General features: G+C 37.0%; 1 protein-coding gene across 2 annotated transcripts; it reads left to right on the top strand.

The window, feature by feature from the left end:
- Nucleotides 1-509: 509 nt before the first annotated feature.
- LOC149022089 (uncharacterized) lies at nucleotides 510-14,009 on the top strand. 2 transcript variants are annotated; one of them, XM_089150268.1, is made up of 7 exons: nucleotides 510-890; nucleotides 6,884-6,968; nucleotides 9,979-10,128; nucleotides 10,548-10,621; nucleotides 10,719-10,837; nucleotides 12,531-12,614; nucleotides 13,470-14,009. In XM_089150268.1, the coding sequence occupies exons 2-7, from the start codon at nucleotides 6,962-6,964 to the stop codon at nucleotides 13,564-13,566; spliced, it is 531 nt and encodes a 176-aa protein (XP_089006394.1). In that variant the 5' UTR covers nucleotides 510-890; nucleotides 6,884-6,961; the 3' UTR covers nucleotides 13,567-14,009. The 2 variants fall into 2 exon arrangements, with proteins under 2 accessions (XP_089006394.1, XP_089006395.1); XM_089150269.1 differs by lacking the exon at nucleotides 510-890 and adding an exon at nucleotides 1,405-1,711.
- Nucleotides 14,010-14,945: the final 936 nt, after the last annotated feature.

Below are 14,945 nucleotides of genomic sequence, written 5' to 3'. Positions count from 1 at the left end.
TTTTGAAAAAAAAAAGTTGAAACAACAATGGTTACCTTTTAGATGAAAAACTCCACAACACACCTATATCTGTGTGAATCTCACTTGTTCGTCGCGAACAATGCTATACCCGTCAATAATGAAGCAAGACCTAAGGTTTGTTAAAGATCAAAATAATATATTGCAAAAATGCGAAGAAGAACTTGTCTCTAATTTTCTCACCCACATACAACTAAACAATGTACACTTTTAAGATTTAAAGGAAAAATAGCAAAAGTTTGCTTTTTAAAAGAATTTTTCAATCCCTTTTTTCCTACTCCACGTTTATTCCAGCAAACAAACTTAGCCAAAAATGTTTCATCCTTTTTACCAAAAAAAAAAAAAAGAGCAAATTGCAGTGACACCCCAAAATGGAGGCTTTAAAACACTAACATCCTAGTTCATTAAACACGTTAGTCCATTCTGTTAGTGAAACCATTAACTCATTATTATTTTTTTTAAATTCCAAAAATACCCTTACCAAAATATGTGGAGAAAAAATGGGGAAAATTTATTCTCTCTCCACACTCGGTTCTTCCGCTGCTTCACCTCTCCACCTTCAGTTCCGGCCAAAATATTAATGGGATTTTTTAATCTCACTTGGATTTGGTTCGACCCAACAAGCTTGCAGTTTATGAAAGCCACTGATTAAATCTCTCCCTCTCCCTCATTCCCTCGCTTGCCGCCGATGTGTTGTTGTCAAATGTTATGAGTCGAAGGTGGTCAAGCTCGGTGGCAAAGATGGCGGAGTAGATAGGCAAGGTTGATGCAGCAACATCGAGATGGTCCTGACCTTCCATTCTTCGCTGGATTCCTACCTCAGCAGACCATATTATCGCCGTTGATCAGAAGCGTCTTCTCTCTTTAGTCAAGTAAGCCCTCCTTTAACCCTAACATTTTAACTTCCCTTTGGTTCTCTCCATGTTGGAATTGAGATTTCTACGTTTTAGGATGATTAAATCTTCCATTGAATTGAATATCGATGTTATGCTTTGAATTCTTCAGTTTTGTTTCCTCAAGTTATTAAGTGTTACATCCGGCATATCCTGATTTCCAGTTTCTTGAATATTTTCAAATTTCTAGCTTTATGAACCCTAGCTTTGCAATTTTGCTTCCTGCCGATTCTGCCAATTCTTCCAGTCCAGAGGCGGTAATCATGGTGGCGAAGAGTCGCTGGGCTGTCGGAACTGAAGGTGGAGAGGTGAAGCAGCGGAAGAACCGAGTGTGGAGAGAGAATAAATTTTCCCCATTTTTTCTCCATGAGTTAATGGTTTCACTAACAGAACGGACTAACGTGTTTAATGAACTGGGGTGTGTTAGTGTTTTTTAAACATAAAGTAGGGTGTAAGTGTTTTAATGCCTCCATTTTGGGTGCCAGTGCGAAGAAAATTTTAGACCAATTGCTCTACATCGCGACTCCATTGCAACGTTCTCTACGACTCTGAGACACCGTTAATCGCAGTCCCCAACTTTCTTTTCTTTTCCTTTTTTTGTGGGTAAACCCCAACTTTGTCTTTCAACACAGCGTTGTTTTGATATGTCAAGAAATCATCAATCCGCTGCTCTTTGATTCTCGTTGGAAGTCGCTCAAGCATTTGGTGCTTTTCTTACATTCTTCCCAGTTATCGTTCTACAAGTGCTTCTCCAATTCCTCAGCTGCCATTGCCCCATAATTTGGCAAACAGTCAACTAGGTAATATGAATTCATTTGTTGCAAGCTTAATTATTTATTTTTCATGTATGCTGAAGAGATTCTTTTTTTCATTGCAATCAGTTGTTGCGAGCTAAATTTATTTCAATCAATGAGTTCTTCAAAATATTCTATAGGGTTTACTGATGGAATTATCTATCACCACCTTGGCTAAAACTTTTTGTTTTAATGCCGCAAAGAACTGAGCATTTTCTTCTTCCAGCCGTCGTGAAACGACTGTAGTTTTGTCTCCCGTTCTCTCTGTCTTGTACTCGTAACTCTTCTAAACTGCAGAATCTGCTGTGTACACTTCAACTTCTATATGAGCAAATAATTCTATTTTTTTTATTGGTATTCCTCTCGCTTTGTGCTTTTTTCTCCTTCCTCACCATTTATGGGGACATCAGAGTATCCGAAATTCAAGAACTGGATATTTCTTTTCTTGTTCATGCTTTCGTCCGCTGGTGCGTTACTCAATGTGCAAATTTCTTACTTTGCTTTTAATCTCAGTTCATTCAAGCCTCAAAGTTTCCAGGGAGACTTCGCTGGCAAAATAAATTTTGGGATCTTCCTTGAGATTTTTAATTTCTTGTTGTTGATATCCTCTGTTTTTGCAATCGTTCGGCACCAATAGGTAAGTGTTTTCTTTTCTATTGATCTCACATTGTTGAGTTGCTGTTTTTTCCTCTCGTTTTATTCATTTTCATAGGTTTCTATTTTTGTTCTCTCTCTCTCTCTCTCTCTCTCTCTCTCTCTCTCCTTTGTTCCTGTTATTTATCTAGAATGATGATCCTAGATCTATGGTATTACAAATTTTAGTTGTGAAATATTAGCTCCTGCTTCAGTGTGGAGTCTGTGGATTTGGAACAATGAAATCCTGGTGTTGAGGAGAGTTACTGGATTGTGTTTGAGGTTAACTAAATTGAACAAAATTGCCCATTATCGCTGCCATGTCCCCATAGTGAGGAAATCAACTCAAAACTGGGGAATTCTCAGGAGTTCTAGATCTTTCTGGCTGATGGAAGCTGATATTTTCAGATCAGCCACAATTTTTTCGTGTGCTCCCCCCTCCCCCTTTGTTTTTTGGTATTTTCTTTTATGAAGCTGATTTCACAGCCAATTTGGAAGAAGCTGTTTAAGGTAGAAAACTTCTAGCAAAGATATATGAGGTGGGCGTTAATACGATTTTCCTCTTAAACCTTCAGTACTTTTTTTAAATATTGCTGATAATTTCCCATGGTAGTGGGGCAGTTGTTTCAAAAAAGGGAGATTAGAGAAATAGTGTGAAGGTTAGAGGGTTAGGAAGAATATGCTTGGTTCTTCTTTTGATTGGATTGGTATGATAGGCACTTTTCATCATTGGAGGGTTATTCTTTTTTTCTTAAAGAGAAAATTGCACTGGCACCCCAAAATGGAGGCTTCAATGCACTGGCACCCCACTTTATGTTTGAAAAACACAGACACTCCAAAATTGAATTTTCATTGGACACATTGGTCTCAATTTGTCACTGAAAACCATCAAATCATTGTTTATTTTTTTTCCTTCATATTTTGATAACGATATTTTTGGAATTGAAAATAAATAGTGATTTAATGGTTTTCAATGACAAATTGGACTAATGTGTCCAATGAAAATTCAATTTTGGGGTGTCTATGTTTTTCAAACATAAAGTGGGGTGTCAGTGCTTTAAGGCTTCTATTTTAGGGTGCCGATGCAATTTTCTTTTTCTTAAAAGAATAACCTGATGATGTCACTAGTTAGAACTTAGAAGACATTCTAATGGTGGGGTCTGTGATTGACCTGTGGGTACTTAGTGGATTGGAATTAAAATTATAGTTTAACTCAGGGTGCTGGCATTGATACCCAGATTAAGATGTCTCTTGAGACAAGTTAGTTTGATTTAGGGTATTTTGGGTGATGAATCCGGTCCATCACTTGAAACCCTTTTGAGGATTAGTGGGGCTATTTGTTATGCATGGCAACTTGTGTATATTTGAATTTCATGCAAGTTCTTATATGGAGTGCACAAAAGCACTCCCTTTTTGAAATTGAGTTACTTGACAATTTAAATCTGTTTAATCTTTCTCCTCACTCATGATGCTTGACATTTGGAGATCCCCTACTTTGGACTCACCAAGCATGGGAAGGTCGGATTGCGATATCTTGGATACTTATCCGTTCATGTCAATCTTCATACCACATCTATATTGGTACCTCTATTCCCATCAAAGAAGCTTTTCTTCGTAGAAAACATCTTGGAGTCCATAAGAACTTCCTAGACTTTAAAGTGTAGAGTTATATAATTACAGTAGCCTTCATAAATATAAAACTTGTTTATAATGCACTCAAACTGCAAAACATAATCTAATTGAATTTTATGAGGAAGATGTATATAAAGGCATCTGGGATTTTGCCATCAGGGTCAGAATCTTCCATATTGTAGATCTTGCTTATAAGATCTTTCCAGGCACAGGAAAAGATTATAAGAGAACCCAAATATTTATAGATACACCAGAGAAAATCATATGTCCAAAAATAAATTAGTCCAACCAAGGTTTTGACAGGAAGCAAATTGGTTGAATAATTAACAAAAATATGGGGAAGACTGAAGGAGGGAAAGAAAAAAGAAATTTCCACATTAAACGGAAAACAGCGAAGTACAAATTTCAAAGAAGCATCGACATTAGCATTTGATGTGCAAGAAAGCAAAAGCATATCTAATCAACCTTGAATGGCTTATAGAAGTAAAATTGGAGGCAGTGCTCTTTTTCTTGATATCCATTATAAGGGGGTTGCCCTTCTTGATATCATGAGGTCCCAGAGAGTGACTATCTATTTGATACCATTTTAGGGAAAATTTTTTGAGGTGATATCTGGTGTGTCCAGAATATGATTGAATATCCTCAGAGTCACCCCTATTGCAATTCTCATGGCTGCTGCGCCAGCATACTGTTGTTGCTCATCTACATAGTCAGCTTTTATGTGTCTCTGTTTCTGTGTCTCTCTCGCACATGTGCACTATAGCTTCTAGTTGAGTTTTTGCTACAACTAACTACAGTACAATTCAAGGCAAGAAAGAAAGAATGATGTGGTGTTTGAACTGAAGGAATCATTTCACTTGCTAGCCAGTTAAATCATTCATGTAACAGGAAAAAGACCTACAGAGAAAAATCTGTTAAGCTACATCCCACACATCCTTTTTTACTGCCATCATCATAGTTTGTTAAGGTATATTGCACACATCCTTTTTACTGCCATCGTCATAGTTTTACCTTTCTTTTATTCCTTTCTTTTCATAGACTGGTAGTCAGATTACAAGCTGACATCTGAATAAATACTATAGATGGAGAAATGTGGGATTAAAGAGAGTCATCATAAGAATAGTTGAATAAGGGTCAAAGTTGTCTTAAGTATTGCCTTGGTTATCCAGGAGGGCTGTGTTGGTTTCACCTTGCATCGAAGTGGTGCCTTGGTTGCCAAGATACCATCACAGCTATGTTGGATTGACATTTTTGACTATACAGTCTAGACTAACAGATAGAGAAACTCTGGATTACGGCTGCAGGTTTTTGTTAAGTGATGGCGCTTCCTGATTTCCTGCATATGGTCACAGGGATCTGCTACAATGATTGAGACACTGGCCTCCCCTGTTTAACAACTCTAAAGTCTGTAGTTGATGTAATCACCAAAGCTGCAGCATTGCTGATGGACATCAGTACATTGGACATGGATTTGTAGGATAGTGCCCAGGAGAAGAGAGGGATGGAAGAGACATGCATGGACAGACAGGAAGTAGAAAATCAACTTCTTTGTTTTTTTGAAGAGGGAATCTTTGTCCAATGAAAATGTATACCAAAGAACTAGGTAGTTCATACTCTGAAGAGGGAATATAAAGTACAACTCCAACAGTTATAATTTCTCACTTGATAAAAATACCCCCAACTTTATAATAAATTTTTAGTGTCCTCACTTCTCTTTAGTTCCTCTTCATTTCTCTTAATAACATGTAACACTGGAGTCTGGATTCGCTATACGTACAACCAGTGCTCACACCTGTCTCTTCAACTTCTAAAAATGCTTTGTCTGTGCTTTAAGCCACTACAAGATGTGAAGCAAGAGTGTCAACCTAGGAAGCATGGGATGTAATGCCACAATTCAGAAATGGAAGCCCGACTTTGATAGTATTTGTCATACTTGCAGTATTTACTATGATATCCACAACAACAAAAGTGAATGTGAGGGCTTAGAAATTGTGAGACAAAAAGAAAGGGGCCTCTGAGTCTGATCTCCAGTTTTGTTCTTCCCCTTTAACCAAATTGAGTGCCTTGTTTATAGAGACATACCTCCTTTGTTATAGAGGCATGCCTGCTTGGCTGGGGTTGCATTGACTATTCTTACATGAGTGTCTTTATAATTTCAGTTTGTTTGGCTTTATTGTATTCCCCTCCTATTTTTGTTATTGGTGATGCCCCATTTTTGTTAAATTCAATATGTTTTTGAGGCCATTTCAGGTCCAAACTGTGCCCTACAGTGAGTCCTGTAGATCTCATTGAGGTCTTTGAAATGACATAAATGAACCCCCAAATGTTTACGAGCATCAGGGGCATATTGGTCATTTTTTATACTTTTTTTAATCAATTGATTGTTTTCTCTTGTTGAGAGGGTAGAATGAATTTATGGAGGTAATGTTTCTCTTCATCTTCTTCATAGTGAAACCAACGTTATCACTTAGCAGTGGACGGACGTTGCCTTTGGGTGAACCATGTAATCTTTGTCTTGTGTGTATATATGTTTTTCTGCTTTCACATTCCTGCTGTGTTGCTCTGCTAACAGTATTCAACTAAGAACGACAATTGAGATTCTTTTGATTACAATACTGCAACTTCTTTCTTATATTTGGGTTTTATTTGTTCGGGTGGGCCATATGTGATCTGAAACTGGTTTTTGGAACCTCAGATCCACCAATAATAAAGGCATAAATAGATCTTAAGTTTTAGGTCCTTTATCCTGTTTTCTACTTCATAAATAGTGTTACATCCAAGCAAATCTTATATATTTTGATTTTGTATACTTGAAGACTTATTACATTTGTACATTTTTCTCATAGATAGTGGTATAAGGACTTGAATTTTTCTTGAGTTTGTGAACCTAATATCGTATTCTAATGCTTGCAGGTTCAAACTTTGTGTACGCATTCTAAGTTTCTGTATTCTTCCGAAATTCTACAGTTAATTTGAGGAGCGGAAGCAATCATGGATGGTATGTTCAATATTTCCCTCTATTATGATAGCAATGTGACACCATTGGTACTACCTTGTGAGCATTTTTGGAATCTGAATTTTATCCCTCCCCAAAGTGGATTATATCCCTTGGTACTTATTTTGGGGGGGGGGGGGGTGGTGAGGATGGGGGCTGGGGGTTCTGAGGTTGTGGGGTGGAGGAGGGAGCATGGTAATGGGTTGTGGTGCTTATGCTTTAGTTTAATGCATGTCATTTTTGAACTGATTCTGAGAAGCTTATGTTGGTTGCATGAGGTGAGTTCCTTTTTTTTTTCCCCCTTGTTTTTTCCCCCTCTTTTAGAAATTTTTTTTGACCTTATAGCAAAAATGGAAACTCCTCAGCATAGGTCCTCATATTGTCTGGCATGTGGCATGTCAAGTGGCATAATATGAAGCATTGAATGGGAATATGACAGCCTATGCTGGTCAAATGTCAAATATAAGTGTTACTCCAATCGGATGGCTCTCAATATTGGAAAATTTAGGAGAATTGTGGATTCAAAAGGTTTTAAGATAAGGTCTGCATAAGAAGAAAATTGGAATGTAATTGTTGTTGAAAGAGAACATATAACTGGGGTGGTGAGAATCAGTGATAGGGAGATGCCTGATAGTTATATATTCTCAAGTTGTAGTCATAAATAAAGAAGCATAAAAGAAGATGTTATAATGCAATTCTAGGTTACAAACCCTATTTTGGGTGGCTATGGGCCTGCCAAAGTGATTAAAAATCTCACACAGATAAATGACATCGGGACATACACATTTAGAGAAAATTTTGGAGTACCCTATCTTCAATTTATTATATTCTAAGTATCTCATGTTTTGTAAATATTTTGTTTAGGATATCTAATGTTTCATAAATGTTTACTGTTATTTAGTTTTTCTTTCCATAATTTCCAATTCCCCATAGATACATTTTGGTGTTCCCTCTTTCACAGATTTATCTGCTACAGCACCTACACTTCTTTTATTTGGTTGTTTGGGTGGGAGGTGGGGTATGGTGATATAGATGGAGAATAGGAATTATCACGTGACAACATATAAACTTTAACTGGTGAAGCAGCTAAAGCTGTGTTACCTATCTTTTGGGTTTCTGTATTCTTTTATTTTGTTGCCAGTTGAAGGCAATGTCACTGCATGGCCTTTGTGCTGTCTATTTCCTGAAGATGAATCATCATTGAGGAAGTTAGAAGTTAATAAATGCTAGGAACAAGGAAAAGGATGGAGATGAAAGGTTGAAGTAGATGGAGAAGAAGACTAGAGAAGATAAAATAGTGAAATGTTGTGTCTGGAGCACAGTTATCAAATATCAAGGTAGCAAGGCGACCAAGGCATTTGGAGGCCTTTCTAAGCACCATTTCGGTTAGCGGCCACAAGGCATCACCTTGATGAATGGAGCATTTTAGTATTCATTCCTTCATTGACCCATTTTATGTGGAACAAATAGCATACTAAAACTTAAACAATTCTAGTAAAAACTAAAATATATATTAACAAAACAAACATAAGTTCATCTTGTCATAATAAAATGGCAACATAGCATAATAACATATGATTATTATTTATATAAATATGAAAATAAAAGTGTAATTATGCTTACCTCTGTGATGTCAAACTAGTAATGATTTTGATGGTGTGTATGAAATGGAGTTTCTTTTTTCTTCTAATCTGAGTTCTAATAAGTTCCAATTGATTTGGTCTCTTTTAGAGTTAATCTTTTATCTTTGTTTTTTTACCATTTAACCTTAAAATGATCCCATGCTTCTCATTCCATGGCAACAAAATATACAACCAATATCATGTTGTGATGTAATGGAATAAGTTTTGATCATTTAAAAAATACAAAAAAATGAAATCTAAGTACAAAATGTCAAAAAAGCAACCACTTGGCCCATAAGGCATCAATATGGTGTACAAGGTGTTGCCTAGAGAATAAAGCATGATTTTTTTTTGGCATTTTTAGAGGGTGGACTGTTGCCTTGGCGCCCATAAAGGTGCACCTTTGGGGACAGTTTGATAACTATGGTCTTGACTAATTCTCCAATGCACCTACATTACTTCACTAATGATAAGAAAAGGACTTACATACACCTTTCTAGGGAGGTAAAAGGTAAACAAGACAAATTACAATATAAGGCAATCAGACAACATACTTTTTCCTGAATTACGGTACTACATAAGCTTTTAACACTTCCCTCAAGGTGGTGGCAAATGTTATGCATTCCCGAGTTGTGTAGTAGGGTACCAAGGTGAACGGGACAAAGCCCTTTGGTGAAGATGTCAGCTAGTTTGGCCACCAGTCTTGATAGAACTGGTACAAATGTGGCCAGGGTAGATTGTTTGCCTGATGAAAAGCTGCTCAACTTCGATGTGCTTTGTTCTGTTGTGTTGTACCTGCTTGGGAGCAATATGTATAGCAACTTTGTTATAGTAGTTTCATAGGTCCTCTAGTCTTAGAACCAACTCCTTGGTCAAACTGCTGAACCATGAGTTCAAAAACTCCATGAGCTATGGATCTAAATTCTACCTCTGCACTGGATCTTACATAGAGATTCTTTAGCTTCCTCGTGTGACTAGTTGACTTCCCACAAATTGCAGTTATCTGAAGTATGCCTACTAAAGCCTTTTATTTTCTAGTGGTAGTGTCTAGCATAAAATAGTCATTTCCCTGGAGAGGACTTCAACTAATCACGCATATGTTATAGTTGTCAAGGTGTTACCCAAGTGTCCAGGTGTTTTGGTGGTGCCTTGGCATCCAAGTATTTGAGCCTTCTTTCTTTTGGGTGTGTGTGACTTCCTATTTTTAAATTTTATTTTTTATACTGTGAGTCTCCTAGCACAAAATCTTTGTAGTTTTATCTTATTGTCTGATGTTTAAATTTCCAATGCTTCAGCATATTTCATTGTATTTTGATGTGTTTTTTTTTTGGGTACCAGTCTTATCAAAATATTTTTCATTGTGATAACTTAGTATATTTTTTTGTCATCAGTTGATTCTGAGCCTACTATGGAGGAAACCATCCTGGTAGGTGATGACCTAATGATGGGGCCACCTTCACCTGTCATCCCTCCTGAAATCGCATCTCATGTTCTGGAAGGTGTTGATTTATGCGATGGAATTTTGAGGAATCTATTTCTATGTAAGTGTTGCATTGATAAGTGAATGCTAAAATTTTTGCTTTAATATACTGCCAGAAAGTCTGAATGGTGACATATATTATATACAAGCAAAATAAGGTGCAGGCAAGGGGAGCATAAGTTGATTTTATAGATGGATAATCATCTGTATGAATTACAAGGCTTTCAGAGTACAAGAATTTTATTGTTTGAGTTCTAATGATAATGATATGAAAGAATTCAAAAGTGTGGATTACTTGTGGTAGTTCAGCAACAACCACGACTGCATTAAACTCAGTCTTACTTGAATTCATTAATCCATTTTACATTGGATTATGATTCATCTGCTGTAGTGGTATTCCTATCTGGCATCTGGATCCTCATCTTTTTCCTATAGGTTCATTCATTTCATCAGGGAAGTGATTATTTGATTTGGCTATAGGCTTGCAAATCAATGACATTGAACCATTCTGTCAGGACGAGATTGCCTTGTACAAACAGTGTGCTGAACGACGGGTGAGCTTACTGTCTATATTTTCTTTGTTTTCTGCTTTACTTTGTTGGCATGTCACATCAGTTCACCTTCTCTGATTTTGTGGATTCTGACTTATAGGATAAAGAACTGAGGCGACGGCTTCAAGATAGTGAACACAAATTAGGGTTGTCAATGCCCTTGGATCAAGCTAAGGAAAGAACTGTGCAACTTCATTCTGAGGTTACATCATTAGAGAGGTATTTAGAAACCTCAATGCATGTGTAGATCAGAAGATTCCTCTATCAGTGGATTAATCATGCAGCTCACGGATAATTGTTATAGTCACCACAGGATGTTCTTGCGCGGCAACAGAAAGCCAATCGGGTGCGCCCCGACAGAAAGAAAGAATGTCACACCCTCCTCGCGGCCTGGCCCGGTGCCCATCCCGGTCCATCAACCCCCCCTGGCCCTCTGTTCACCCCCGCGGCCCCCCGCCTCCCCTGTTTGCGCTGGGCGGGGCGCGGCCGTGGCTCTGCTGTGGTCCCATGGTCCCCGTCCGTTGTTGCCGCGCGCCCTCTCCCTGGTTGTCCCTCCTTCTCTTTCATATCTTGAATGTTGGAATTCAACTCCAGGATTTTAATAATCTCTGTGGTGTATATGCTTTTGTGTTGTCTTAGAAAGACAAAATTTTCAAGCTTTATTTCTTTGTTGTGATGGTCATAAAATCATTTATTTTTCTTTCTTCATTAGGTGGTTTGAATTACTTTCTTAACTTACTGGTCAAACCCTCTGATATCATTCACTTTTATGGTGAGAAGATGGAGGGCATTGAACCGTCTTGTGTTGTTAGCTTATTCGTGCCTTTGTCTTGTTACCTTCATAATGTCACTGCTGTACAAGTGATGCATAATTGTTTGATTGTTTAGATCAGCATGACACAGTCTGGAAGTCCAGATTAAGAACTGGGTCCAAACCTGAGTTTTGGTCCAATAGGGGTATTTAGGAAAATTCAGTTTTTTTTTCTAAAGGATTTTTTCCCGGATGAATGAGAAGTTCTGTTTTCATCTGGGGCTATTTGTCTTATTTGAGTTTTATGTGAAGCTTTGCTAATGATAGAAGAGTAGTTTAGGTTTGTGGATGTCAGTTGGAATCCTTGTCTGAGTTCTCTCTCTCTTTGGAGTGTCTCTTATGGATAAAAGATGCCATAAGAACAATTTTTGGAAATCCCATTCATACGGAATTTGGTCCTAGTTTTAAATTCATGAAAGGCCATTTAAAAAATTGTTATAACCATTTTGTCCCAGTTCTTGTTACCATGCACAAAGTTGCCCTGAACTCTTCTGAATGATTTATGAATACTGGTACTCCTTTTATTTGGTTATTACTCTGGTGGACCTGTAATAACTTAATTTGGGTTTTTGGAACCCTAAGTCGCATTAACAAGCCTTTTTTCTTTAACAGCTGACATCAAGTAAAGTTATTTTACATGCCTCTGATTTTCTGCGTGGATATGACTAGCATTTTGCATCCTTCTGAAACCTGCTTAGCTTGTGTGGGTGGCATTTATGATTATAACCAGCTGGTTGCTCTCTCACATTTCCAGCCTTGACATGGATCTCTCTTATTAACTTGCCGCACAAAAAAAAACTGGAGGTGTGATTGCATAATCTATTTTTAAACATCATTCTCCCCTAAACTTTAGTGTTTCGATACTTTGAAAGTTAAATTTCTTGTTTTATGGATTGTTTTAGAAATGGTTGTTCATTCTACTTCACCTATTATCATCCATCTCCATTATCTTTCTTGACCATCAATGAAGTGAAGTGATATTTAATTTGTTTCTCATTTATAATTTAGAGGATAAAAAAAGATTTTGTACCCTTACCCATTTGTTACTGGCATGTCCTCCAAATTCTCTTCACATCCTCATATCCGATCTTAACATTGTAGGCGGTTAATTCTTGCAAGTGGAATAGAAGGCATGGAAGGATTTCGTCAGAGATGGAGTTTGCATGGACGCATTGAAGACACTAAGTATTTCCCTTACATCTTTTATTACACTGTCAAGGTTTATGATAATTTAAGATAGGGTCCAGTAGGATCCTAACCATTTCACGCTGTGTATCTTTTTTTCTTTTATCTGTTTTTTTTTTGTTTGGACAAGTGGCTTAAATCTTTATTGCTAGGAAAGGAGTATTAAGATTCAAAGATGGTGAATAAAAGCAACAAAAAAGGTCCAAGCTTAAATAAGCCTTAAGGTTTTCCAATAGAGTGAGGGCCTACACACATCTATCCTCCCCACCCTAGCTACTGCATTGTCACAGTAATTGAAATTTCCACTTAGAACAAAGGTGCTGGTGGTAACGTCAATCTAGTGGAACTTTGGACTATAGATGGCAACGGAGCAGCATGAGGTGCATTGGGTTGAAGTTTAGCTAAATCCAGACTCACCTTATTTAAGAATTTGTTGAACCTGAATCTGCCTTGATTCCATCAAATTTGCATATGGAAATCATGGTAGGACTTCATATGGTTTATCAAACTGTGACTTGGCCCATGATGACCAGATCTATCACATTAGATGGTGAGGCTCCCTTGTTTCGACTTTGCATCACATTTTAATGGGGGTGTTTTGGCCTGGGGGTTGTTGGATGAAGTTCGTGGATTGAACTGTTGGGGTATCTTTCCTGGGTGTGTGTGTGTTACCAAATGGTTCTGGTGACACAGGATTGTTTTCTTTAGCTACATTAGCTAACTTTACTTCTCTGAAGTTTTCACATAAAATGGTTTTTTTATGTACGTAATCTAATAGTGTTTGAACACTTGTTTCCACCAATGATTACTTTTCTGATTGAGTCTTTCATTCACAAATTGATTGATTATTTGCAGGCGAAGACTAGAGTCATTGAAAAATGGAATTGAGAATAGGAAAAAGGAAGAGCCAGTTGAGAGTTCAGGCACAAAAAAGAGATGGTTCTTTTGGTAAGATAACTTGCTTGGGAATGTGAATCCAAAATTTAAATTTTGGTTGGGTTTTTACTGTGGCAGCTAACTTGCAACTCTAGTATTCAAGATATCAATAAAATTAGTTCAAAGAGCCAAGAGTTGGAGATATTTCAAGCATCCTGTTTGGAATCTTTAGCGTTTGAAGATTTTACTTGGTGCTTTTACTCTAATAGGATGTAGGGAGAAACCTATTTTACAGTGATTGAGGATTATGGTCTCTGTCGACAGAGCATGCTATTGAAGCATCTTTTCTTTGTTGTAAGCTAGGGCCAGTTTGTTGCTGTACAGAATAGTAATGAACTCTTGGTACAGGTCTAAATCTTGCGTTGTCAATAATCTGTTGTATTCATTTTTTGTCTTTGCTATCAGAGTAGGGATTCTACAATATACAACACTTCTTGGTTGAACAAATTTGTGCTTCACTAGTGTAATTTGTTCAATTTGTGAGAGAGAGAGAGAGGAAGGGGGGGGGGGGGGTTGTGCTTGCTCTCTACATTTTAGGATTTACCTTTGTAGACTAGGGGTGTCAATGGTACGCTTTGGAGCGGTTTCGGGCTGAATAACACCTAGTCCAAACACGGCCCATTAGGAAAATAATGGTTTCGGGCTCAATACCATCATACTTACATGCATCATTAACCATTGATATTTTAGAGTAGGTATCAATATTGTGGACTGCTATAATTTAGTTAAAAGACCTGAAGTGGCAAATCCTTGTGTAAAAATAGTACCTGGTGCGGTTATTATGCTTAGTTGATTTTTTTGGTTCCATATTTTAGGAACTATATGAATGATAGAGAAACTCAATGAAAGGAATATTTATGATTCATTAAAATCACTTAATGGGAAATGTCCCGAAGAAACCCAACGAGTAATTAAGAATCTTGTTGTACAAAAAAAAATAGTAATCATGCCTTTGTTTGACGAATCATATAGTTCTATGATTCCATAAACTAATAGGATCATAGAATCGTAATTATAATTGAAACACCCGAAAAAGAGATATGAGTTACTATATGTTCGAAAGTTGAAAATATCATAAAAAAAAATCCTAAAACTAAAAAAGGACTTTCAATTACGGAATTAAATAAGAATTTGAATTTCTTATAATTATAAAACCTTTTCCAATCTTTTATAAGATGCCGTTACTCGAACTTGAACTAAGATGCTTTAGCATTGCTTCCTAAGAGCAGCGTGTCTACCAATTTCACTGTAACAGCTTGCTTGAAATCATAATAGCCCATTTGTATTCAAACGTCAAGATTTAATGAATCAATTCTATTGTCAGATTTTAGGAAAGATTTCAATCGATGAAAAAATATTCGTTTAAATTGTTATTTGAACGTTTAATAAATCTTA

This window comes from Hakea prostrata, chromosome 3, assembly GCF_041222555.1.
Source record: "Hakea prostrata isolate BN-2017 chromosome 3, UWA_Hpros_2, whole genome shotgun sequence".
Taxonomy (NCBI): Eukaryota; Viridiplantae; Streptophyta; class Magnoliopsida; order Proteales; family Proteaceae; genus Hakea; species Hakea prostrata.
The sequence above is the reverse complement of the archived record's forward strand: the minus strand, read 5'-3'. Positions and strand labels throughout refer to the sequence as shown.